This window comes from Mobula birostris, chromosome 24 (genome assembly GCF_030028105.1).
Source record: "Mobula birostris isolate sMobBir1 chromosome 24, sMobBir1.hap1, whole genome shotgun sequence".
Classification (NCBI taxonomy): Eukaryota; Metazoa; Chordata; class Chondrichthyes; order Myliobatiformes; family Myliobatidae; genus Mobula; species Mobula birostris.
The window spans coordinates 43,105,334-43,133,147 of record NC_092393.1 but is presented as its reverse complement, the minus strand read 5'-3'; the positions used below and the strand labels follow the sequence as shown (position 1 = coordinate 43,133,147).

Genomic DNA, 27,814 nt, shown 5'->3' with positions numbered 1-27,814 from the left:
TCACCAGCAACTTTTATGTGTATTACTCAAGCACGCTCATTTAATCTGTGAGTGTTGATAGCATTGAAAGGAAATTTCATTTGAAAACATTCTCAGACTCAGTAGATTAACTGAGAAAACCGTTGCTTTCTTACGCAGCTAGCCCAAATAACTCAAATCAGCTTGAAACTCTGATAACTTATCACTATTTAAACAAAATCACAATGAGACACCAAATAAACATCTACAAGTAATCTGCATACTGTGATCCTCTCTTTTGCTTTGATCTAAGTAATTTTAAATGATTATCAGTTTAACCTTTTTGGAAACCGTTGATGAACTAAACGCAAATGTTTGCACATGCAGACATTTTGGATGAATGATTAAATACGTGTTTGGGTTGTTCCATAACGCACCCTGACTGTTGTGTCTTATGGCCATGCAGCATATTCCTTTAATCTGCTTCAAGCTCCAGACAGCCTCCTCTAAACTGGCATCCTCCAGTATGATCCTTGTTTGGTCTCTGCCACTGAATTCCACCTGCAGATTGAGATATAAAAAGATCAGCTTCATTTGTTGCAAGTACATCAAAACATACAGTGAAACGTCTCATTTGTGTCACCCAACAACGTAGTTCAAGGATGTGCTGGGGGGCAGCTCACAAATGTCTCAGTGCGCCTGGTGCCAACACAGTATGCCCATAACTTACTAACCCTAACCTGTACATTGTTGGAATGTGGGAGGAAACCAGAGTACCTGGAGGAAATCCATGTGATCACAGGGAGAACAGTTTTACAGTTAAGAATTGAGCCAAATATTTGACTCTGTAAAATGTATGCCACCACTGTTCCACCAATAATGATATTATTAATGGAGTCGTAGAATCGATGCTTTTATTAATCTAGAAAATTTCAAGTCTTTCCAGCTTTTTAACGTAATTTGTGCAATTGATCTTCTGTAAATTGAAAACAAAGACAGGATCTGTAAACAGTCGGCTGGTGGCGCAGTGAGGTTAGCACTGGGCTCGAGAACGGAGGTTCCCAAGTTCCATCCGTGCCGGGTTGATGTCGAGCCCGCAACTCGACCTCATAAAGGAAAAACACTGCCACCTCCAGTTTAAATCCCCACACGGAATATTGTGGACGATCAAATACCCAAACCGAAACTGTAGAAGAATAAACTACTTTTGCCAAGATGTCATAGTAAAATAGTTGTGTTATAATTAAGTCTTTATGTTGAGTACCTAATATTTCAGTAATATATGGGTAATCTGATATATGTATTGGCTGATTAAGTATTCTTGTTTGTTTAAATAATTCATTATGGATTATATGTAAAAATATATGAGATGTCTACGTCATGATGCCAACACGTGATATGTGCATGCCTCACTTAAAGAATAAACTTGAGACTCACCTCATCAGCTCCCTTGTTTTCCTTTGAGTTAGTTAAATGTTTAGAAGTTACAAAACTTAACACTTTGGAGCCTAGTTGAGCTATCAGCACCAAGGTTGTGGTTGTCAGAATTTGAGGGGTATGCTTCTAACGACATTGGGTGTTTACTGAATAAGCATTTTGTTATAAGTTTGATAAAGTGACACAATTACATAAGTGTGCACAGTATCTTACGGATTTCAGTTTGTTAACTTATGTTAAGATTTGGTTATTCCAGCATTTGAAGATAAAGTGCATGAGCATTCAGACATTAAAACAGGAGATAACTGCAGGAAATCAATTTCCACCTTTGTACCATGAGAAATGAAGCAATAGTTGAATTTCTTTTTGTCTTCCTCCTCTCCAAGGAGGCTCCAAACTCCTAGGGTAATAGCTGAATTTTCTTACCTCACTCAGGTAATTATTTTTAATCACAGTTCAGAAGTCACCTTGAGTAATAACTTTTGACAGGTCACTCGACTGGATAGTTGTAATTCAGGATCCTGCTAAACATGCATTCTGTTACATTAGTATTTTATGTCACAGATTTGCTCCTGCAGCTGTAAACCATTGTGATTAAACTGATACCGCTGTACCATTGAGAGCATACTCACCAACTGCATCTCAGTGTGGTATGGCAATTGTCCCATATCGGACCACAAAGCACTCCAGCATGTGGTGAAAACTGCCCAGCAGATTATCGACACCCAATTGCCCACCATTGAGAACATCTGCCATAAACGCTGCCTGGGCAGGGCGAAAAGCATTATCAGGAATGCATCTCACCCTAACCATGGACATTTTACTCTCCTCCCATCCGGTAGGCGTTACAGGAGCTTCCGCTCCCGCACCAGCAAGCACAGGAAGAGCTTCATCCCTGAGGCTGTGACACTGCTGAACCTCTCATCACAGCGCTAAGCAGTATTGCATCTGTATTGTACTGTCTCAGTACTTTTATATTTGTGTGCTATAGCACTTTTTTTATTCGCAGTATTTTGTAAATAAAACTATTCTTTGCATTTCTGGTCCGATGCTAAATGCACTTCATTGGCTTTGTATCTGTACTCAGCACAATGATAATAAAGTTGAATCTAATCTAATATAAATCATAACCAATCCAGCTAACTCAATGCATTTTTATCTATGCGAGTCCAAGATGGAATAAGGAAACTCAATAATTATGTTGTCTATTTTCTAACCATCTGGGCTGCATACCCTCAATGACATATGGAGAACTTGTATGGAGTTAAGATACAGATTACTATGACCACACTGAATGGCAACACAGGCTTGAGAGGCCATTTTCCTGTTCCAATGTTAGAGAATGCTGTTATACTACACAACTCTAAGCTATAGGGGCAGAATTAGGTCATTTGGCCCATTAAGTTTGCTTTGCCAGTCCATCATGGATGTTTCATTGTTCCTCTCAACCTCATTCTGCCACCTTTTCCCGTTAAACTTCTATACCTTTACTAATTAAAAAGCTATTAACCTCCGCTTTAAATATACCCAATCACTTGGCCTCTACAGCCATCCGTGGCAATGAATTCCACAGATTCACAACCCTCTGGCAAAAGAATTTCCTCGGCATTTCTGTACCAAAGGGACGTCCCTCTATTCTGAGATTCTGCCCTCCTCCACTATAGGAAACATCCTTTTCACATCCACTTTATCGAGGCTTATCAATATTTGAGCGGTTTCAATGAGAATCCCTCAGTCTTCTCAACTCCAGCGAACACAGGCCCGGAGCCCTCTAACGCTGCCCGCATGTTAACCCTTTCATTCCCAAAATAATTCTTGTGAACCTCCTCCAGGCCCCCTCCAATGACAGCACATCCTTTCTTAGGTAATGCCTGTAGCACACCTGGTTTTGAATGATCTTAAAACAGCTGTCTAGAAGATGCAATGAATCATCCACGTAAGCTAATGATGAACCAAACACACTTCTCACAATCTGCCCTCTAAATTTTGCTTCAACAACAATGTAGACAGGCCAAAAAAAGTTGCACCATGTCTGATACCTTACCATCATGATCTGAAATCCTGGTTCAAGACCACTGTTATGCGCAGGAGATGCAGGTTTAATTTTGTGAATGAATATTCCTGTTGCATTCCCGCCAATTATTTCAATCTGATCCAGAATGCCATCTCCGTTGAATTCAAATAAAGAAGTCCCTCTCATTGATTTTGCTTGTGAAGGTCCGGGAAGAAAAGGCCTGCAGCATAAAATAAATCACAAAAAGCCCAAGGATTGAATTTGGTGCCCATGGAAAATTTCCATACCTGTTCCTTCAATTTCCACTTACTTTGCAGGAATAAATAAGACCTTAATATACATTGAACAGAGCTGTTGTCAGTTATTTTCAGTTTCTCACAGTGAGGGTAAAGCCTATTTTAAGAAACACATACTAATTTCATGTGAAATGTGATACCACATAAACTTCAAGTTCAAGTTTACTGTTGTTCAACCATAGACATGCAGACAGCAAAACAAAACAAGGTGCAAAATACAGCACATATAGTTATGAATGAGTCCAATGGGGTATTGTGATCATTAAGAAAAATGTGTAAGACAAACATACGCATCATTTGTTGGACCCAGAGAGGCTGCTGAGACTATCTTACTCTATAACTTGGCAATACAAGGGATTATTTTTGAAAACTGGATAATGCAAGGGACAGTAATGATTCTGGCTTCCCTTTTGATGGATGTACTTCAATTGATCTCCTTTGCTTTTGATGGGAAGGTGACTACAAGGTTAAATCTTTTGAGAGGCTGGAAACAATACATACTAAAGGTACGTTCAATAAATTTCCAAAGTCGAGTTATTCAAGAGAGCAAGTTTTTAAATAAATAGGAAATCAGAAAGTTCTGTTTTTCTTTATGTGCCTTGCTAGACAAGTATGGAGAATCTATTTAGCTAAAGATGACAATAGTGTTCATTTATCCAAGGTGACACCAATAACAATGCTATTCCACAGTAAATCAGAACAATGTCAGTTATTGTAGATTTTACCACATTGTCCACTTACATGGCCAGACACGGAGAACAGTATCATTGCGATAGACATGGAATATATAAATTCAGATAGTCCCCAGAAATATCTATGCTACAAAACCTTTAGTGATACAACGATATTACCTTGGTTTTGTTGTAAGAATGAAGAATTGTTTCTCTGACAATGAATGCTAAAATATTCTATCCGAGTACAGTATATGGGAATTAGGGAAGGAAAATGGAAGTGGACAGAACAGGTGGTTGGGGAAGTTGGTATTATGAAATCTTTCCTTATTAAGTGCTGTTATTGTTCTGCATAAAATAAACATTTGTTTCCCTCAGTGATACACAAGAAGAAATTTGAAAAATACAAGAAGAAATATATTTAAATGAATGAAAATGAATTGTTACCGGTCTTGCCCAGATGATGAATTGGCTCCAGTTGGTAATCTTTGAGTGGATGATTCAGACAGTTTGTTTGGTACTGAAATGAATTTGACAGAATTTAGATATGATTTAGGTGAATGTTTAAATGTTACATTGTACTTACAGCTTCAGTCCAGTTTTTCCAACGTAAAAACAAATTGCAACCTTAATAAGTGTATTTATCCTCACAAACTTAACCATTCATAGTGTCCTTAGCTCTAGTAAGTTCTAACTAAATTCAGTGTGTACATTCAAACTGTGAACACGTTCTTTGTGGCTTTTGATCAGATGACCGAATTGCATCTAGGTTTAACTTTGAAGGTGCATTCACCAGCTCTAAGTGATGCTATCACTATTTGGCTGTAAAGCAGAAAATATCACAAACTGCAGCTTAATGTCACACCCATGATTACACAAGTTATCTGGAACTGTGAAATATATATCAACACATGGGCACTGCAGAGATGCATTGTAACACGAAAGGATGTGGCTTTGAGCTCAGGGTTCCTTAATCTTTTACTTGAAAAACTGCTAAACAAGCTGTATTCAGCAGGGTTGTATGGTAAAGCTGAATGTGGGTCAGCAGTTGGCTGGAAGAAAGGGGTTTGCCAGAATTAATTAGCGAGGTAGTGAGATGTACTGTGTGGAGCAGCTCACAGCCATGCTGCACCGAATAATGATCAGCAATGCAATTTGCTACAGATTACCAGTGGCGCCAAGGATGTAATGTATGGATCGATTTATTTTACAGCAATGACCTCACCCCCACTTTAGCACTACTTATTGTGCTGTTGTCTACGCTTGCACATTGTTCTCTCTCTTGCTCGCTGCAATGTAAATACACCAGTTAAAGCCATATTCAATTGATATATAGTTGTGCACAGTCACAACAAATTGGCTAGAAGTATGAACCTGAGTGTCACGAACTGCACCAACAACTACAGCATGATTACGGGATGAAACAGCAAGCGTTAAACAGTACAGAGAAGGCCATCATGGGTGCCAACAAAGGTGTGAGTACAGTGCGTAGTAACAGTGAAAGATGCACTGAATTTAAAGTCAAAATTAACGCGGCGATGGTTTCATCTGGGAAAGTTGACGAAGTTGATAGCGCTATTCAAGGCTGGGAGGGTATATTGAGAGGGTGGAACTGTATTGTGATGCAAACAATGTGGAGGCACAAAAGAAAGCCCCCACGCTTCTTAGCTTAATGGGCTCAAGAAAGTATTGTCTCTTACACGACTTACACACTGAAAAGCCAGCAAGCACGATGTTTGATGAAATTGTTACAAATTACAGAATCACTTGACCCTTAAACTGCTGGTAATAGCTGAGAGATTTAGACTTTATAAAAGAAACGCGTCAAAGGATGAAAGCATTTCTGAACACATTGCAAAACTCCGCAAACTTTTCCAGTATTGTGACTTTAGAGGTAGACTTTCTGATGCATTAAGGGACATGCTTGTAAGTGGCATGCATAGTCGAAGCACTCAAAAGAGGCTATTGTCTAAAAGAGACCTATCCTTAGAACGGGCATTGACCATTGCAATATCGTTAGATACTGCAGCAAAGGACGCAGCAGAACCATAGTACAGGAGGTTAGAATGTGAAATGCACAAGATGTCCCTGAATGGTGCAAAAAGCCAAAAATGTTATCAATGTGGAAAATCCTCCTATGATGCAAATGACTGTTGGTTCAAAGAAAAAAGACTACAGGAAGTGTCACTTACTGTACAAGGTCACATAGAGAGCGTGTGCAAGGCAGACAAAAAGCACAACAGAATGAAAAGTCTCAAGCACAAAACTAAGCAAATGTATAAAGCTACCAAACGTAAAACAGAATCAGACATCAAAGAGTCTGACAAAGGTGCACTGTCATGCCTCCTCTACTTTTTATCCACTAGCATCATTAATATAAACCACATTGTACTGTGTATTGGCAATCACACAAAATGCTGGGGGAGATCACAGGTAAGGCAGCATCTAAAGAGGAAAATGAACAATCAATACTTCATGCCGAGACCCTTCAAATGGACTGATGACAATGATGAGGATCTCTTACGGCACTGTACTATGTCTATTTAAACTTTAAGGGCTCTTTCTCAAAATAACTCAGGAATACATTCTTCCTTCTTAGAAGAAGAGAACATGTGACAAAAGGAAATAGGAGGAAGCTGAGCACCTTTTCCATGTGGTGGGGGGGGGTGTGGGAGGAGTTCTGGCCATTTTAGGAAGAAAGAGGTTGGAGATGGGAAGGAGAGACAAGGTTGTGCAAGTGATCACACTGATAGAGGTGCACACTGGATTTAACGTGCCAGATTTTTGATGAGTAATCCAGGCTTATCAGTTACCTCTTCATTGCATCACATTGCTTCCAATGTGGTCCTGGGTGTAGGCATTTGGCAGGGTGCTGGCTCTTAACTGCTTGCTGAGTTCCTGTGCAGAGACTGATTGACTTAAGCACAACTAGCTGGCTATGACCCTGAATGGTTTGATAGTCACCACACTGATGCTCTGAAAGGAGTGTAAAACTGAGCAACAGTTAAGCTTATTTCCATAATTAGAAAAGAGGCCAAGGACTGAATAAAAACATGAGAGATCTTCAGCATTCCTTTACGAACAACCTTAGAAAAATGCTACAAAATCAGAGTTAGCCAGGATCAAATTTCTGAATTGCAATCTGCTCAATCTTCTTCACCATTTCCTCCAAATATCCAGAGCCTCAGATTGTCCTGGATCCACAAGTAGAATAGTTGCTCAAATTACCTTAAAAATACACAGAGCATGCTCAAAATACCCTGCTAGTCAGGAAGCGGTGATGGAGAATTAACACTTCAGGTCGATGACCTGTCATTAAAGCTCCATTTACTTGGCATGTGCTCAGCCATAGCTTCCATGAACTGGTCTTGATAACAGAAATCTCAAAGACAGCAATAAACTCAATAAAAACAACAGGAATTCTGCAGATGCTGGAAATTCAAGCAACACACATCAAAGTTGCTGGTGAACGCAGCAGGCCAGGCAGCATCTCTAGGAAGAGGTGCAGTCGACGTTTCAGGCCGAGACCCTTCGTCAGGACTAACTGAAGGAAGAGTGAGTAAGGGATTTGAAAGTTGGAGGGGGAGGGGGAGATCCAAAATGATAGGAGAAGACAGGAGGGGGAGGGATGGAGCCAAGAGCTGGACAGGTGATTGGCAAAAGGGGATACGAGAGGATCATGGGACAGGAGGTCCGGGAAGAAAGACGGGGGGGGGGACCCAGAGGATGGGCAAGAGGTAATTCAGAAGGGCAGAGGGAGAAAAAGGAGACTGAGAGAAAGAATGTGTGTATAAAAATAAGTAACAGATGGGGTACAAGGGGGAGGTGGGGCCTAGCGGAAGTTAGAGAAGTCGATGTTCATGCCATCAGGTTGGAGGCTACCCAGACGGAATATAAGGTGTTGTTCCTCCAACCTGAGTGTGGCTTCATCTTTACAGTAGAGGAGGCCGTGGATAGACATGTCAGAATGGGAATGGGATGTGGAATTAAAATGTGTGGCCACTGGGAGATCCTGCTTTCTCTGGCGGACAGAGCGTAGATGTTCAGCAAAACGATCTCCCAGTCTGCGTCAGGTCTCGCCAATATATAGAAGGCCACATCGGGAGTACCGGACGCAGTATATCACCCCAGCCGACTCACAGGTGAAGTATCGCCTCACCTGAAAGGACTGTCTGGGGCCCTGAATGGTGGTAAGGGAGGAAGTGTAAGGGCATGTGTAGCACTTGTTCCGCTTACAAGGATAAGTGCCAGGAGGGAGATCAGTGGGGAGGGATGGGGGGGACGAATGGACAAGGGAGTTGTGTAGGGAGCGATCCCTGCGGAATTCGGGGGGGGGGGAGGGAAAGATGTGCTTAGTGGTGGGATCCCGTTGGAGGTGGCAGAAGTTACGGAGAATAATATGTTGGATCCGGAGGCTGGTGGGGTGGTAGGTGAGGACCAGGAGAACCCTATTCCTAGTGGGGTGGCGGGAGGATGGAGTGAGAGCAGATGTACGTGAAATGGGGAAGATGCGTTTAAGAGCAGAGTTGATAGTGGAGGAAGGGAAGCCCCTTTCTTTAAAAAATGAAGACATCTCCCTCGTCCTAGAATGAAAAGCCTCATCCTGAGAGCAGATGCGGTGGAGACGGAGGAATTGCGAGAAGGGGATGGCATTTTTGCAAGAGACAGGGTGAGAAGAGGAATAGTCCAGATAGCTGTGAGAGTCAGTAGGCTTATAGTAGACGTCAGTGGATAAGCTGTCTCCAGAGACAGAGACAGAAAGGTCTAGAAAGGGGAGGGGGGTGTCGGAAATGGACCAGGTAAACTTGAGGGCAGGGTGAAAGTTGGAGGCAAAGTTAATAAAGTCAATGAGTTCTGCATGCGTGCAGGAAGCAGCGCCAATGCAGTCGTTGACGTAGTGAAGGAAAAGTGGGGAACAGATACCAGAATAGGCACGGAACATAGATTGTTCCACAAAGCCAACAAAAAGGCAGGCATAGCTAGGACCCATACGGGTGCCCATAGCTACACCTTTAGTTTGGAGGAAGTGGGAGGAGCCAAAGGAGAAATTATTAAGAGTAAGGACTAATTCTGCTAGACGGAGCAGAGTGGTGGTAGAGGGGAACTGATTAGGTCTGGAATCCAAAAAGAAGCGTAGAGCTTTGAGACCTTCCTGATGGGGGATGGAAGTATATAAGGACTGGACATCCATGACATCTATGAAGTGCGTCATACAATGTCGAGCCCCTCTCTCAGTCTCTCTGCAGCTTTTGTTTGCTTTCAGGTAACCTCTACATTTTTGTCAACAAAGATAGTTATACCAAATGAACACCAGCAAAGGATTGCCTTGGTCCTGTTGCTGAAATTGGAATTGCAACTTGAGGTAGGATTATCTTCAACCTTTTGTTGATTCCTGGTGTGTATTTGTGGTTTGAACACAGTCTTGAGTGGTCAGCACTGTCTGTCCACTGGCGAATGTTGTTCGATCATGTGGTATTTGCCTGAAGGTTCGTCACTTTGTTTTGTTGAGGTACTGAAATGTTGTCCCAGTTGTCAACATTTGAACTGAATGCTGTTTATTTGGTTTGCTTTAAGCACCATGGATGCCAGACAGTTTGCTTGCCTACATTTGTTGAAAGGAATATCGCTGGTGCATTTTTGCCTATGTGCTATGGGCAAACAAAGAGTTCATTGCCAGTTGCACAATAAGGAGAAAGTAACATGAGTTAATCAAAGCATGGAACTGATGTCAGCAACCCGGAAGTCGGTGCTGGCAAAAGAGAAATTAAACTTACTGCCACAGCTTTGGTGAGTAAAATTGAAAGTCTTCAAAAGGAATATAAATCAAATGTGAACAAAATTAAAGGTTTAATACCATCAATTAAGGATATTCTGAAAAATAAGGAAAATGTCTTTCAAGTGCAATCTCACCTTGAGAGTTTGACTAATCTCTGTGAAGCTCTTGCTAAGCAATATCAAATACTGATTTCTTTGCTTCCCAAGGATGAACAGAAAAAACAAAATAAATGTTTTTCAAGCCTTGATAGCTATGGTAATGCATTCAAAGAGGATGTGAAACAATGGTTGACATTGTGAAGGTCATGTTGCTGTAATAGGTGAAAATGTGTCTCACCTCCCAATAGACGATGTTTCTCAAATTCCAAGACATGTTTTGACAATGCATATAGCAGATGACCCACAAGATGATGTGAAACCTTTCGAAGGTGTGTCAAATGTGAGTACTCGAAACTCTGCTGGAGGAAGAAAATCTTCTGTACCAACTACCTGCTCTGCACACATTGAAACAGAGGCTGATTTAGCTGCATTAATGGCACATCAACGATTATTGAAGGACAAGCATGTGCTGGAAGAGCAAGAAGAATGATTAGCTATGGAGCTATGGAGATGGGAGGAGCAGTTATGGAAAAGGAAGGAGCAACTTAAGTTGGAGGAAGATATTGCCGCATATATATGGTCAAAGTTAATGAGCTTTAAGTGTGGTAAATGCTCAAAGTGATCCAACGGCACAGTCCAATGGCATGAATTCCTATATTGAAAAGGCACAAAAAACACTTAATATCAATGTGGATTCATTTGTTCCTTGTGTCTGTGAAACATGAACAAGACCCTAAGAGGTAGTTCAGGGTATTTACTCTCAGCCTGCACTGATAGGGACTCTGAACCTATGTCATATGCAACAGCTCAAAGGGCTCATGGGGATATTCACTTACAGCATGGAAATACTCTTGTTTCAGAGGATAGAGGTCAAAACAGTACTGTAGATATTTTTAGGAAACAAAATGAAATAACAACCTTGTTGGCACAACAAATACTCATTTCTTGTTTGCCTAAAAAGGTGATTCAGACCCTTGATGGTGACCCATTGCAGTTTCATGCATTCATGAAGGCTTTTGAAAACAGTGTTGAAGGCAGGACTGACAGCCATAGTGATTACCTCCAGTTCCTTGAACAGTACACTAGGGGTCGCCCTAGTGAACTTGTCTGAAGTAGCCAGCATGTCGAATGTAAGAAAGGATATGTCAAGGCTAAGGCTTTGCCAAAGGAATATTTTGATAATGAACAGAAAACTGCATCTGCATACATGCAAAAAGCTTGTTCTTGGCCACCTATCAAATCTAAAGATGTGACTCTTCGAGACTACTGTCTTTTTCTTAGAGGTTGTTGCAATGCCATGGAGGAAATGAGCCAGACATGCCTGCCAATATGTTGATTCTCATACAGAAATTGCCCTATATGCTTTGGGATAAATGGAGAATGGTGGTTTGTTAAGTGCAAGAAAGGCACAACCCTTATACTACTTTCACCGGCACTGTTGATTTTATTGAAAGGCAAGTAGAGATTGCACACCTAGTGTTTGGGAACATACAGGATGCTACATTACTAGCAATAAGCAAAGGTGTGAACACAACTAAATCACAACTTCGTCCTGAAGCAAAAGGGAAGCAGCTTTGTCGTTACTGTGGCCACGGTGAGAAGTAAAGCTAAAACTGAACTGGGAATTAATGGAAGGAAATGGTCTCGTCTGTCCTCTGAGGGTAAACACTCAGCAGTTGAAAAGGGCTCATAGTGAGAAGATTGCCTTCCCAAAGGAAAATAGTGCCTGCTTTGGCGTTTTTGTAAACAGGACACCTCAGCAGGGAACGAAGGAAGCCTCTTCCAGGCAAGGTGTGCAGTTTTAAGCATCGCAGCATACTTCATATTCACGCTGATGAAAAGGGTGCAGAATCAAAATAAGCCAGGAAAGAATCAGACACAGCAGCGATTAGCGCCCTGCAACCAATGCCCTTACATAAACTTCCCATAATTCCAGTACAAGTGAAGTCTAAGAAAGGTAACTTGTGCTTTCCTAGATCAAGGGTGTACTGCAGTGTTCTGTACAGTGGACCTAATGAACAAGCTCAACCTCACAGGGAAGAGGACATGCATTTTCTTATGCACCATGGGCCAGGTGAAAGTCATGAGCAGCTACATTGTTTTAGGATTGGAAGAGACTAGCTTAGATGGTGAAAATTATTGTGAACTACACAGGAAAGTGTGCCCATCGATGGAGGGACCATTCCACGACAGAGGAATCTCCAGGGATGGTCTCATCTGAAATGTGTCCATTTGCCAGAGATTGATTCAGAAATTGAGCTGCTGATAGGGAAAAATGTCCCTAAAGCATTGAAGCCATTGCAAATGATTGGCAGTGTCAATATTGGACCTTATGCAATTAGAATAATGTTGGTTTGGACTATGAAAAGAGGCAATAGTGATGGGAGAGACTGTACACAGCCAGAGCTGACAGCTAGGAGGGTCTCAGTTTTGAACTCGGATGACTTTGGCAGCATAAGTTGGAGGCAGACTTTCCCAAATGCAGTCAGGATGAACAACTTGGTTTGTCAAGAGAAGACCACAAGTTCATGGTACTGGTTACAAATTCTGCAAAGCTGGTCGATGGCCACTACCAGTTTAGTTTTCTTTTGAAGTATGTTAACATGCCAAAAAAAAACCCAGGAAGACTGCAGAAAGGCATGCTCTAAATCTAAGGAGGAGGTTTTTAAGAAGGATTTGTCATTTCACACTGATTGCACAGCTTTCATGAAAGATGTCATCTCCAAAGCTTATGCTGGGAGAGTGTCAGTAGAGGATCTGGAATGCAGTGATGAGAAAGTCTGGTATTCCACATCCTGGTGTTTACCACCCCAGAAAAGGGAAACGAAGGGTCTCGGCCTGAAACGTCGACTGTACCTCTTCCTAGAGATGCTGCCTGACCTGCTGCACTCACCAGCAACTTTGATGTGTGTTGAAGGGAAACTTCATGTCGTGTTTGACTGTGGAGTCACTTTTCAGAGAACACCACTTGATGCTCAGCTCTTATAGCATTAGATCTTACTAGCTTACAGATTGGAGTCATAACCAGATTCAGAAAAGAACCAGTGATGATCATGCCAGATATTGAATCAATTTTTCATCAGGTTAGAGTACCAGTAGAAGATGCTGATCTGCTGAGGTCTCTTTGGTGGCCTGATAGTGACCTCAGCCAAGAAATGGAGGACTTTAGAATGGTGGTATATCATTTTGGAGCAACATCATCACCAAGGTGTGCCAACTTTGCTCTTAGGAATTGTGCAGAAGACAATGAAGAACAGTTCAGCTGTGAGGTGGTGGATAAAGTTTTGCATTGCTTCCGTGTTGATGACCGCCTTGTGTCAGTGTCCTTCAAGGAAGAAGCGGTGTCTCCCTATTATGGTCTTATATCCATTTGTGCTAAAGGCAGCTTTTGACTCTGTACTGTATAGCCTACATTATAATAAGGGACTACCTTATGTTTTAGTAACACGTCGTTGAATGCGCTATTAGACGCGTATTGATCTGTACGTGTGTGTCGAGTTCGGATTATGCCAGTAAGGAACCATGAACCTTAGCTCCCGTCTCCAGCGTTTTTATTAATAGCATTGTTGTGTAACCAGGCCACATACACAACAAATTGGCGACGAGGTTAATGAACCTACATCTTATCGGAACGCCATGCTTTTATTGATAACGACGCTCGGAGGAAGAGTGCAAGGAACGAGCCAAGGAGCAGGAGAAGGAGGCAGAGCAAGGCCCCGAGTCCGAAAGGAAGTGGGAGCACTGCTGGGGTCAGGAACATCAGGAGACCAAGAGACACAGTCGGAGCCGCAGCACGTCCAGGCGAGACCACAGCCGGCGCTGACCCCCAGGGGCTGAGGGTCTGCCTGCCCCAGAAGGGAGATGAAAAGGAGTGACACACACACACATCTAGACAGAGTGTGCTCGTGGCGCTAGCAAAAAGGACGTGTGAGTTAAAAAGGAAAATAAGGGGAGAATGGGGCTTAATTAACATAACAAAGATGGTGATGATTGGAACCATTACAACATTTGATAGTGGCATTGATGACTGGGCAACTTATATTGAAAGAGTGGAGTTATATTGTGAGGCTAACGGTGTTAAGGATGTAAAGAAAGCCAGCGTCTTACTCGGTATGATGGGAGCAAAAACATACAGCCTGCTACGGAGCTTGTTAAACCCTGAAAAGCCAGCTGACAAAACATTCAAGCAAATAGTAGACATTCTCCAACAGCATTTAAACCCCAAACCACTGGCCATTGCTGAAAGATTTAAACTTCACAATCTGAATCAAAGCAAAAATGAAAGTATTTCTGATTATTGTGCTGAATTGCGCAAATTATCAAAACATTGTCAATTTGGAGCTGGTCTATTGGACGCATTGAGGGACGGGTTAGTGTGTGGCATGTACTGTGAAACCACACAGAAGCAGCTTCTGTGTGAAAGAGACCTTACATTTGAGAAAGCACTAAACATTGCAATATCAACGGAAACAGCGGCATGGCGCGCTTCCGAGATACAAAAAAAATCTCTAGAATATGCTACGGATAAAATGTCACTGAACAGAAATGAAGGAAAGAAATGTTACCGTTGTGGGAACAGGTCACATGACCCTGCTGACTGTTGGTTTAAAGACAAAGAATGCAGAAACTGTGGCAAGCAGGGCCACACCGGCAGAGTAGGCAAAGCTAGTCAACAGCAGAAAAAGGGCAAAATACAGAGAAACAAGAAACCCCAGAAAAGAAAATACAACAATGTACACAAAATGAAAGAAGGCAGTTCTGATGAAAATGACTCAGACAAAAGTGAATTGTCTTGTCTGCAACTTCACAGTGTGAAAGAGACAGATGATCAAAGAGTAATAAGGATCACTCCACAAGTGGTGGGCGTGAGACTGAAAATAGAGTTGGACACAGGCTCAACTTTAATAGTGATCTCTGTACATGACTACAAATGACTGTTTTCTCACATACCTCTTAAAAGAACTAAACTACTGCTAAAGACTTACACAGGACAGGAAGTGCATCCCAAAGGTAAAATTAAAGTGACAGTGACCTACGGAGACAAAACACAGCAGCTGAACCTCTATGCACTGAAAAATGGAGGACCACTGTTGCTGGGACGTGAATGGCTCAGGAAAATCCAGTTGGATTGGCGCACCATCAAAGCACTAGATGTGTCAACAAAGAAGGGCAGCTTGACAGGGAAGATGTCCGTAGCTCTTCTCTCACCCATTGTCGACTATTACAATGATGAGGAGGAGCTAGACAGAGTCGATGATGAGGACGAATGCAGTATCCGTGGCCGCGACTCGGATGAAGATACAGAGGATGCAAGGGAGACAGATATTGCCAATAAGCAGGATGATGAAGACTACCTGGAAGTAAAAGAGCAGATGTACCAGGAGAAGTTGACATCTCTCAAAAGACAGCTACAGCAGTTACAGGAAGACATTCTGCAGGAGTATCAGAAAAGGATGAAGAAACTAGATCAACAATACAAGGAAAGAATACAAAATGCAGAGCTTTCTCTGCAACTGGAAACAGAACAAGTGGAAAGGAATCATATTAAAGAGAAGAAAGCAGCAGTGAAGCAATTTGAAGATAAAAAGATTTAGTTAGCAGAAAAGAAAAAGATGATTGGGAATGAGAGGCTAACACTGGAACTCACAGGAGATTCTATGGAGTTACAGCCAAAAATGACTAGGAAACTAAGGAGGAGACCTAATGACCCTGTTCCAATTACAGACAAAAGACGAGAACCTGCACCTGTGCAGTTAAATTACTTGTTAACAGATGAACAGATAATGGAAGATCTGCGAACTCTCAATAAGCTTAAATCTCCGAAAAGACCAGTATCTCCATCTTCTCCTGATCATCTTCCCAGCACTCCTGCTGAATCACCAGCACAAAGATATGGAGCATGAACAGAAGATGGAAAGTTATATTACAATAAGAGGTGGTATCATAGAGGTCAGGCTATCTATTTGGAATCTAAGGAGAATACGAAGATTGGCTGTGTAATTAGCTCAGTTGGAACAAATGAAATATGGGTAGGGAAGACAAGTGATAGCACAAATTTGCATATATATCTAGGACAACTGCACAGAGGAGTCTTCATTATACGGAGGCGATCTGCTGCCTAGAACTCTAAGCAAGTTGGAGGTGCATATCTTCTTAACTCCTAATGCTCAGAGGTAAACTTTTCATGACTTTTATATGGAAATCTTTATTAAAACAAACAAGTTTATTGGCAGACGTTACCCGGAGAGGCAGAGAAGACCCCTCCCCCCGAGACTTGAGTTATAAATGGGTCTTACACCAAAAGTAAAAAAAGAGGCTTGTTATAATTTGATATTATTATGTTACCTTGTTATAATTTGATATTATTAAGTTACTAAGTGAACAAATGGTAGGCGGTTGTATGTTAAGGATAAACATATTTGTTTAGCATAGTGCCCCAGTAAAAAAAACAGTTCATACACTATTAAAATAAAAGGGGAGGAGTGTTCTGTATAGCCTACATTATAATAAGGGACTACTTTATGTTTTAGTAACACGTTGTTGAACGTGCTATTAGGCGCATATTGAGCATGCGCTATTAGGTGTGTATTGATCTGTATGTGTGTGTTGAGTTCAGTTTCTGCCAGTAAAGAACCATGAACCTTAGCTCCCGTCTCCAGCGTTTTTATTAATAGCATTGTTGTGTAACCAGGCTATATACATAACAGACTCACAAAGTGGATAAGCAACGAAGTGTGGTAGCGGTGATGTCAGAGGAGCAAAGAGTGAAAGATCTGAAGAATTTGGATTTGGATCAAGATATACCTTCAGTGGAGAGAGTACTGGGTGTGCAACGGTGCATTCGATTTGAAACTTCCAAGTTTAAGGTTACGATTCAGGATAGACAACATACCAGAAGATGGATCCTCTCCACAGTTAGTTCCATCTACGCTTGTTAGAAACCTTGAGTCTGATGGTGCTATCTGCCAAGACTATTCTACAAGATCTATGTAAGAAAGAGCTTGGTTAGGATCCCACTATATCTACGTCAGTTACTCATGCGTGGACAAGCTAGCTGGAAGAACTCCGTCAGCTGGAAGACTTCAAGGTCATTAGATGTTTGAAGCTCATCGATTTTGGAGAGGTTACCGCTGCACAGTCGCACCACTTTACAGATGAAAGCAAAGATTGCTGTGGAGCAGTGGCCTACCCATTGTTGCACAAGTGCTCTCAGGTGCACAGTGCTTTTATCATGGGAAAATCGAGGGTAGCTCCATTGTGGTCAGTTACCATCCCTCATATGGAGCTCACTGCTGCTATGATAGCGAGTGGTATGGACACACTGTGGAGGAAGGAGCTCCACTCGCAGCTTCATGACTCAGTTTTTTGGACCGATAGTACTTCGGTACTGAAGTATATCAAGAACAGAACTTCCAGGTTTCGAACTTTCTTTGCAAACTGAGTTTCAGAAATTCTTAAGGTCTCACAGGCATCACAGTGGAGGCATGTAAACACTTCAAGTAACCTGACAGATGTGCCCTTTCGAGGGTTGAAGGTGAAAGCATTCCTGAAGAATGGGATATTGGTGTCAGGGCCTCAGAATCTTCTTCAGCCTGAAGGGGAATGAGCCTGTGCATCTCAATTGTTCTGAAGAACTCCTGCTAGATGATCTGGAAGACTAGTGGAGTGTTACAATGAATGCAAAGCAGATTGAAGAGGAGGTGGATTCAGTAACATATATAATCCATCACTTCTCGTCTTGGATCCATTTGTGGAAGACAGTAGCCTGAATTCTTAGATTTAAGAACCTGCTCTTTTTTCTTGAATGAAGAACAACAAGAGGATTCTTTGGAGTGAAAGACTGAGAGGGTCAAAGGTCAGCTTTGCCAAGGTTGTCTCTTAGGGGAGGAGCTCAGAAAGGCTGAAATGGAGATTATGGAGTTTTGCCATTGAAAGAGATTTCCAGATGAATTCTCAAGTCTGTAAAGGGGAAAAAGTGTGAAGAGGATGAGCCATATTTTCAAGATCAATCCAGTACCTGAAGATGGTGCCTTGTACATTGGTGGACAGCTTAGTAAGACATCCATGCCTGAAGAATCTAAACATTCTGTCATACTGGCAAAGGATCTCCATAGCTCAGACATCATTCTGAGGCAGGTCCACCAAGAGGTGGGACATGGTGGCCATAACCACATATAGTCCAGGTTGTGCAAAAAATACTGGATTCCCAGTGCTAGTACAGCTATAAGAAGAATCATGTCTCAGTGTATTGCTTGTTAGTGGTTGCAGGCAGCTCCAGGATGCTAGCACATGGCAGATCTACCTCTGGACAAAGCCTCTTCAGATGAACCTTTGTTTACATGTGTAGACGTGGACTACTTCGGACTTTCTGAGGCGAGGAGCAAAAGTAGTACAGTGAAGAGATATGGGGTCATATTTTCCTGTATAGCTATTTGAGCTTTTATATCGAAGTGGCATCATCTTTGGACCACAGATTCCTTTGTTAATGCACTTTGACGCTTTATAGCAAGGCATGGACAGGTTTGTGAACTGAACTCTGATAATGTGATGAACTTTGCTCGAGCTGAGCATGAGTTAGGAGAAGCCATTGAAAAGTGGTATCATTCACAGATCAGTGATGTCTTCCTTCAAAGTAGAACGACGTGAATTTTTAACCCACCCCCAGCTAGTTCACATCATGGAGGAACATGGGAGAGATTGATCAGGTCAATGTGAAAAGTCCTCAGTTCCACCAGGAAGGTACAGAATCTTGATGAAGAGGGCTTCCACACAGTCCTTTGTGAAGTAGGGGCTACTATCAATGGTTGTCCAATTACTAAGGCATCTTCCAATGATTTGAAAGCTCTAACATACAACCGTCCGTTGCTTCTGAAGATCTCACCATCCTTACTACCAAGAGAATTCCAAAAGGAAGACATTTATGCTCATTGTAGGTGGAAGCAGGTCTAACACATGTCAAACTTGTTTTGGAAACAGTGGGCCGAGGAGTGCTTACCGCACTTACAGGAACATCAGAAATGGTGGGGAATAAAGCACAACTTCCTCCCAGGAAACATTCTGCTCATAGTCAATGTCATGGCAACTCGCAACTCAAGGGTCATGGGAAGAGTTTTCCAGACAGAAGAAGATTTGTGCTGCAGATGCACATCAAGTCCAAGATCAGCTGTTTGGGCGGGCCTATAACCAGAATCTGTCTTCGACAGGAGGCAAAGGTTGGAGGAGCTACAGCTCTAGAAGTTTCACGACTTTGATTTGACTTACTAATTTGACAGAAGTTGATGGTAAAGATCACTCTAAACTGGGCTAAGTGCTGGTAACCTCTGACCTCAGTGACTGTTACATGACTTGATTTGAAGAAAAAGTAGAAAGAGGACATCTGTACAAATGTTAAGATGTTTATCCTTGAAGATTTCATGTCTCCTATTGTTGTACTACTGTATGTAGTTGTAATTATTATAGGGGCTTGGATGTAGGAACCATGTATATCCATTTATATCTGTCTATCTGAATTGTATTTTGTGTTGTGCAGTTTATTTTGGGCTGGGGAGTGGTAGAAGCAAATTAGCTTCTACCTTTGTGCCATTAGTTTAGTTAGAGACACTATGAGCAGGGTTTGGATATATTTTGTTGACCGCTTTTTTCATTATTTTGCTTGTTTTGCTAACTTCGCGAATTTTGCTTATTACGCTAATTCTTATTATCACTAATTTTGCTTGCTCACCTTTGCTGGTTTCCTAATAAATGATCAAACGTACTTTCCTTGACTTGGAAATCAGACATTTGAAATTGCTTCATACAGTGTTGAGTCCCTCAGTAACTGCTACGTTACCCTTGAAGTTGCCAGTCATTAATATGGTCGAGATTGGCTCATTAAATTATTTCTTATCAGGCTGCTGAGATTTCTGTCACACTTTGATGCTATACCCAGAACATAAATGAGAAATTGAAAACTCACTGACATCAGGAACATTTTCAGTGCAACTGTCTGTACCAGCACTATCATCCACTGATGTGAAAATTTCATCATCAGCAGAATTTCTGTTGCTGTAAAGAGAGAAATAAAACAGCAATGTTACCCAATTATAAAAGGATTCTTCCTCCAATTGTCTATTTTAAGTCTTCTTATTTGAACTTAGACTCTGTGTGCGTGTGCATCTTACCTAAATGATTTTTCCATGTCATCTTCACTTCGCCGTCTGTAGATAGATTCCTTGTTTGGTGGCTCAATTTGAACTTAGACTGTGTGTGTGTGTGTGTGTGTGTGTGTGTGTGTGTGTGTGTGTACATGCGTGTGTGCATCTTACCTAAATGATCTTTCCATGTCATCTTCATTTTGCCGTCTGTAGATAGATTCCTTGCTCGGTGGCTCAACGCAGTAAGAACTGACACTGCTCAGTGACTCACAGCTTTCAGTTTTCTTTAGATTTGTGTAGAACTGTAAAATAATAAGATCTAATAAACTCTGCAGCTGTTGATTACATGTAATAAAACTACCAGGAATATAAACTGAGGGAAAATACAATTAAAAATCAGCCACTTAGCAGGGAAATCAGGAAGTACTTTCTTCAGAAAGGTTAGTGGAAATGAGGAACATCTGGCTGAAAGAAAACTCCATGGATGCTGACTGAATAGAATTTTTGATAAAATCAAATAGTAATTCAAAGGTCTGGTCTAACAATCCGAAAATTCAAATCTTATAAGGCAGGTGTGGAACTTAAATTCAGTTAATAATCTGAAATTATAAAAAGGAAAATAATGACAACCAGACTAACTGAAGGAGGAGCTAGTAAGAGATTTAAAAGTGGGAGGGGGAGAGGGGAGATCCAAAATGATAGGAGAAGACAGGAGGGGGAGGGATGGAGCCAAGAGCTGGACAGGTGATTGGCAAAGGGGATATGAGAAAATCATGGGACAGGAGGCCCAGGGAGAAGGAAAAGGGGGAGGGGGGTAAAACCAGAGGATGGGCAAGGGATATAGTGAGAGGGACAGAGGGAGAAAAAGGAGAGAGAGAGAGAGAAAGAATGTGTGTATATAAACAAATAACGGATGGGGTACGAGGGGGAGGTGGGGCATTAGCGGAAGTTAGAGAAGTCAATGTTCATGCCATCAGGTTGGAGGCTACCCAGACGGAATATAAGGTGTTGTTCCTCCAACCTGAGTGTGGCTTCATCTTTACAGTAGAGGAGGCCGTGGATAGACATATCAGAATGGGAATGGGATGTGGAATTAAAATGTGTGGCCACTGGGAGATCCTGTTTTCTCTGGCGGACAGAGCGTAGGTGTTCAGCAAAACAATCTCCCAGTCTGCGTCGGGTCTCGCCAATATATAGAAGGCCACATCGGGAGCACCGGACGCAGTATATCACCCCAGCCGACTCACAGGTGAAGTGTCGCCTCACCTGGAAGGACTGCCTGGGGCCCTGAATGGTGGTGAGGGAGGAAGTGTAAGGGCATGTGTAGCACTTGTTCCACTTACAAGGATAAGTGCCAGGAGGGAGATCGGTGGGGAGGGATGGGGGGGACGAATGGACAAGGGAGTCACATAGGGAGCGATCCCTGCGGAAAGCGGGGGGGAGGGGGGGATGGAAAGATGTGCTTAGTGGTGGGAAGTTACGGAGAATAATATGTTGGACCCGGAGGCTGGTGGGTGGTAGGTGAGGACCAGGGGAACCCTATTCCTAGTGGGGTGAGGTGAGGATGGACAGTTTTACGACCCTAGACCCACCAATGTGGCTGACACTGTGGAGTAGTCCAGTAGGCAATTCCAAAGGAAATTAAGAACAGCATAATAAGTCTTTACCCATCTTTCCCCTGACCCCCCCCCCCACAAAAATGAATAAATAAAAATTAGGATATCACTGTTGGATTATTGGTGATGAGGTAGAGATCAGCCGCAAACTGAATTATTGATAAAACAAGTCTGCTTATATTCCTATTAACTATGGGAGATTTTGATTTTGTTCTCAGAACTTACTTCACAGACTTTTATAAAGATATAAGCTTCAGTCAAACAAAATGTTTTCAACTATATAAGGAAGAAAGAAAAGGAATAAGACCCAAGTGCCAAATTTCATTCTGGCTCAACTTAAAATGATTACAAAGCAGGAAATAAGATATGTTTGCAGATACAAATAAGGCATGTGTAAAATACAGTAATTATAGGAATGACAAGCTGATTCATTATGCCTTTTCTTTATTGTTGTGATGAACTTTTTGCCAGAAACCCACACTGCTGAAACATATGCGTTTTCGAGCTGCAAGTCGCCTCACACTAAACACGAACTGAATCTTCAACTGACATTTCTCCAGCCCGATCCAACAATATTATGGCCTGTTGTATTTTCAGGACCGGCTTCAATGAGAACAACAAGTGCAGAATCCTTCATCACCAGGACAATGCAACCAAAAAAAATCAGTAAAGTGTCTAAAAAAAATTAAATGGATACGGATAAAATTAAATGTGTTTTTAAATGGATATATTCATTGTCAGTTTGTAACAGATAACCAACCCCAAAAAATAGCTTTCTCAGAATTCCCACATGTCGTTAGAGAGGATCATTGATCAGTGGAAAACTGTGTGCATTAAATAAATATGTAAAGGAGAAAAGAATAGAAGTATATACTGAAAGGATTAAATTACATTATATTTCTATAGCTCTTGTTTGTACTAAGGTCTAGTTTTTATGGTCTGTTTTTTCTGTTCCTATACCTTTTTGTCCCTGCCACTAGTAAAGCAAGTCTCTCTTTGTACTAACAACACACATCAAAGTTGCTGCCTGGCCTGCTGTGCTCACCAGCAACTTTGATGTGTGTTGCTTGAATTTCCAGCACCTGCAGAATTCCTGTTGTTTGCATCTTTCTTTGTACTTGTACCTCACTGTACCTAGAGTAGTAATAGTGCTATGACAAAAAATCCAACTTATATGGGAGTAGATTCAGGTGATTTCTAAACGCTGTAGCGAGTGTTCAGCTGAATGGTCCATCTCATGTTCCTGATACAGAACATTATTGTTTCTCTCAGTGGGCAGATTTTCCTAGAGAACAATTTGTGGAAGCTTCACTGCCTTACATCATTCTGGCTGCTGTTGCTGGCATCACTCTCATAGCTGTTGGTTCTGGGATTCACTGCTTGGAGACGCTTCAGTTTGGGTTTCTCACGCGGTGGGGTTTTATAACCCATGTTCATTTTCTGACAGGGAATAAAGAAAGGGAAATTGAAGCACATTCAAACCAAAAGTTCTTTCTTTCTATAGCAACATCTTTCAATGCAAGCTTACAATAAAGGAGAAAATATACTTGACTGGAACCGTAAGCTTCATGATGGGTGTCTGTTATTTATAATGCAGTGGTATTTTGTAATTGGCTAGCACAGGCCTTCATCAAACTAACTAATGCAAAATCCTTCATTATACACTACAATAGTAAATTAACATACTAATAATATAATGAAGAATGTTTCAGCTAATCTGGGAGCTGTCCATAATATTGTCTTGTTAGGACTTATTGATGATCTTTGTTGTCTATCACAAACTGCATAGATTCTTTTGACAAAAAGGCCTCACTTTTTAAGGCCTTTGAAAAGTGAGGCCTGCACAGATAGGAAATGTCAAAGACATAATGTGAAGGGCAAGCATCCACCTGCAAGAAAGTGTTTTGCTCCTGTTTCACCTCTTGCTTTCACCCTTAACTTCAGTCAGAGAGTCATGAGCTCAAATTCCACCCCATGACCTTGGCACACTCAGCAATGGAGATGCTGATTTTGATGAGGTGCTGAATTGACACCCTCATTGCACACTCAGGTGAAGGTAACCAATGCCATTGTACCATTCCCAAAAGAGCAAAGCTGTTTGCTCAGTTCGCTGTCTGTCATTTATCACTCAACCAACAATTAACAACAAATGATCAGGATGTTCATTTTGTCGTTCTTCATTCGTTTCTGGCCAGCAATATCTATCTAATGTACTATTAGAAGTCAGAAGAAAGAAAAGGAAAGTGGACCTTTATGGCTGCTGATCAAGATACACTTTGAAAACCATAAGAAAGGCCTTAGACTGAAGATGCTGACCTGCTCTGGGATCTCTGGAGTCCCTTGCTTTGGCAAGGGTCTGAAGCAGCCCACAGCACTGTTTTAGACACCAGACTGAGTCCAGCTTACTTTAAAAATCAATGAAACACCAACATATTGTTTCCGAACAGATGGAAAATTATTATACCTCCTGCCTGTCTTTGCTTGTCTTTATCTGTAGAATTTCCTTATTCAGCTGACGACACGTGTCCTGAAGTTCAATTACTTCACGACGGCATAAATCCTTGTCTATGATCATTCTGCTGATATGCATTTGGGCTTCATCCTTCGCCGCATAAGCCTGTGGAAAATAAGAAAGCCAAGCAAAGATTGCATTGTTACATAATATTTTTATCAAGGTTAGATAACCTCTGCTGTGGAAATATTTGAAAAATAGTTTAAATATTCCAGGGAATGGAATGAAAAAAAAAACAAAAGCCTGCAGTCTTACTCCCAATAATTCTTGGTATACTGTATGTGCATGAGTGAAATCAGGATTATGTTTGGACATGATTGCCCGAAGACTGAATGTAGGAACATAACAACAGGGTTTTCCTATTTACTCCATCAAGGTTGTTCCTTCATTCAGCGTTAATTTTGTCCACTCTGTGATCCATCTTCCTGTTTTATTCATAACCTTGAATACATTTAATAGAAATCTGTCAACTGCAGCTTGAATAATTCTTAAATAACACCTGACTTTTGGCCAGGAACTACTTGTTTCTATAATTAAAGAAAATGCCATATTTATCTTTTCTTACCTCATCACGTTCCTTTTGTAGTTCTAAGACTTGTGACTGGAGTGAGCTGATTTTATCCTTGTACATATCACAGTCGATCTTCAAAGTGGCACATTCCATGAACATATTTTCTTTCTCATCTAAATACTGGTAAGTAGAAAGAAGTAAAACAGATTTTATATTTTTATACCGATTTATGTTTCAGATGGACAAAGGTTAAGCCTTGTGGCTTCAAGTTCACATAACATTTAGGAGTATGGGTTTGGTAAATCAAAACTGGGTTCATTCTAAATGGTGGCAGTAGAAAATAGTCATGCAATTGGAAGTAATTAGACATGCAGAAACTTTGTTCATCTTTCCACTTCATATAAATGGGAATATCTGTGGTAAATCTACTGTAGTAATCAGTTCCCTTTTGAATGAGTGATTTTTTTCCTTTTCCCATTTCATGTTTAACTTCTTTCCAATCTGAAATGTAAAATTTGTTCATGTGATACTTCTAAGGGGATTAAGCTTTGAAGCTGTTTATTTCTCTATTGCTTTCTAGTTCTCTAATTACGTCTTCAAAGACCATTTACAAAGTCTGAACCAAACATGTTTACCTCATTCCTTAGTTGCTCGGCCTGGTCCAGTTCCAAGCGCAGTGAACTCATTTCTTTCAGTAAATCCTGTCTATCTTCCTGAGCTTCTACACGATCCTGTTCCAAGATATCTATTGTCACCTAATTTAAAAAAAAAACATTTTTAGAAATGTATGAATAAATTGTTGCTCAACTAAATTGTTCATGTTCAGAAGGGCAAATAGGTCTCTGTAGTAATAGATACAACAGAAGTAATGATGAATATTACAACAATGACAACATTTCAAAGTCACAAACCATATTAAGTATAAATTCTTTTTTCTTAAGTGTTTTCACATCCTCCATAGATCTAATCATTTATCAGAAAATCAAATATTTGTATTCTGGTTGTGACATGAACTTGAAAGAAAAGTTCAAATTATGATAAAGAATTTTAGTGAAACATATAGGAAGCCATCCTTAGTTGATTGTGCAAAATGTATTATATGGTGTAAAGAAACTAAATACCATAAGGTATTGGGCTTTTGAAATAAAAATAGAAAATTTTGAAAATGCTCAGCAGGTCAGGCAGCATTTCAATGTTAACATATCAGGTTGAAAATCTTGATGAAGTAAGTATAGTATTGCCCTTGTAAAATATGGGTGCCATCTAATAACATCAGTACAAAATTCAAAATGGAAATACATTTCAAATGCAGAGTACAACGTGCCAATGTTACTAAGTAATTGGCTATTGAATGAATGAAGACATTTGTATATAAATACACAAAAATAAACAAAATACAACATTCTTACTGGGTTCATTTGTAATTCCTGGATCCTGAATCTCAGTTTATCAATTTCTTCTTTTAAATGTAGAAGTTCTTCTTGTTTGGGCTTGAATGCTTCATGTAGCTTTGATGACATTCTTCGTTCAACATCAAATTCTACTATTAGCTTCTTATTCTCCATTGTAAGATTGTCCACCTGTAAAGGAAGTCGAACAGGATTTGGGACTCAGCCAACATATAAAAAAGGGGATTTTCTTTTCTTAAAAGTACCTTGAAATCTAAAACGATCTATAAACAATCACCAGTCTAGCATTCTATATCCTTTGCTTCTAAGAATGGTTATGAACTGGAAGTGACCTTTATAATTGTATGCTAAAAATAACAATAAGGTGAAAGGGTTGGCTTAGAGATAGTTAGTTGATAAAAACTATATAATGTAGGTTACTACTAAGAAGCCCCACTGGAATTAACTTATAATTAGTAATTTAGTAGAAACTCTCTTCAGGTTGCAATTAATTTGCTGGCCCATTCTTTATTTACTGTGATGGTATAACAGACTGGCTTTGAATGATGTATATTAGAATCATTTTTATTCCAAATTAGGCTCTACATTCTAATAAAACAGATTTGGAGTTGGAGATGTAATGAATGTGGCTGAAAACCTACATGTGTTGAAATCACTTTCATATGGGTTGCAGAAAAAGCTATCAAATGTAATTGTTAAAATTAAACCACAACCTTTCTCAATTAAATACTTGGAAAAAAAATTAATAAAAGCAGGTGCCAATGACAAAATTTTAACCAATGGACTCAAAAAGCTAGTTTGTAATTTTGAATACAACAAAACATAAATCGAATAAATGATCTTCTAGAAAGACTATACAATTTTCAAGCCATAAATATCCGTTCTCATAAATCTTTTATCAAATATACAGGCATAAATGAAAGAATTTCTATTGCCCTAATTATCCACAATTGTAATTTTTCACCCTTGTATTATCAATGCAGTCAGTTGGTACCTGCAATGTGACGTTGAAGGATGAGGCTATTTCATGGGCTATGGCCTTTGGTAAAGTTTATTAAATCTAGGCAGAGGGAAGGGCAACATGAGAAGCAAAGAAGTCTCATGCGCACGTCTCCTTGATTTATTAGTTTATTTTTACAATGGCATAGTTAAATAAATTCATTCAGTGCTACAACACAAAGCAGACAGCAGTTTAAAAGCAAACTTAATACAATTTCAAAAAATCAGAGAGAAAGATTGCTGTATTTAAGTGCATCTGTTCTAACATAGACCACCTCTCTGTTCATGCCTTTAACAGTCACTGGTTATTCATTTTAAATATTTGCAAACTACGATATTAATTTATTTCCATTAGAAGTTAGAGAAAGATGAGGCTACACTTCT

General features: G+C 40.6%; 1 protein-coding gene across 4 annotated transcripts in view; it reads right to left on the bottom strand.

Annotated features, from left to right (window-relative positions):
• The window catches only part of card14 (caspase recruitment domain family, member 14), a 64,691-nt gene that overhangs the window by 21,831 nt on the left and 15,046 nt on the right, over positions 1-27,814 (bottom strand). For 3 of the 4 annotated variants that reach the window (XM_072242412.1, XM_072242413.1, XM_072242415.1), the window contains 10 exons: positions 26,432-26,602; positions 25,658-25,777; positions 25,077-25,202; positions 24,464-24,616; positions 23,320-23,439; positions 20,555-20,685; positions 20,206-20,294; positions 4,824-4,896; positions 3,440-3,629; positions 396-519 (listed from right to left, as the gene is read on the bottom strand). In XM_072242412.1, the coding sequence (XP_072098513.1) occupies positions 396-519; positions 3,440-3,629; positions 4,824-4,896; positions 20,206-20,294; positions 20,555-20,685; positions 23,320-23,439; positions 24,464-24,616; positions 25,077-25,202; positions 25,658-25,777; positions 26,432-26,602 (1,297 nt within the window). The remainder of the gene's footprint in view (positions 1-395; positions 520-3,439; positions 3,630-4,823; positions 4,897-20,205; positions 20,295-20,554; positions 20,686-23,319; positions 23,440-24,463; positions 24,617-25,076; positions 25,203-25,657; positions 25,778-26,431; positions 26,603-27,814) is intronic. The other variant, XM_072242414.1, reaches the window with a different exon arrangement.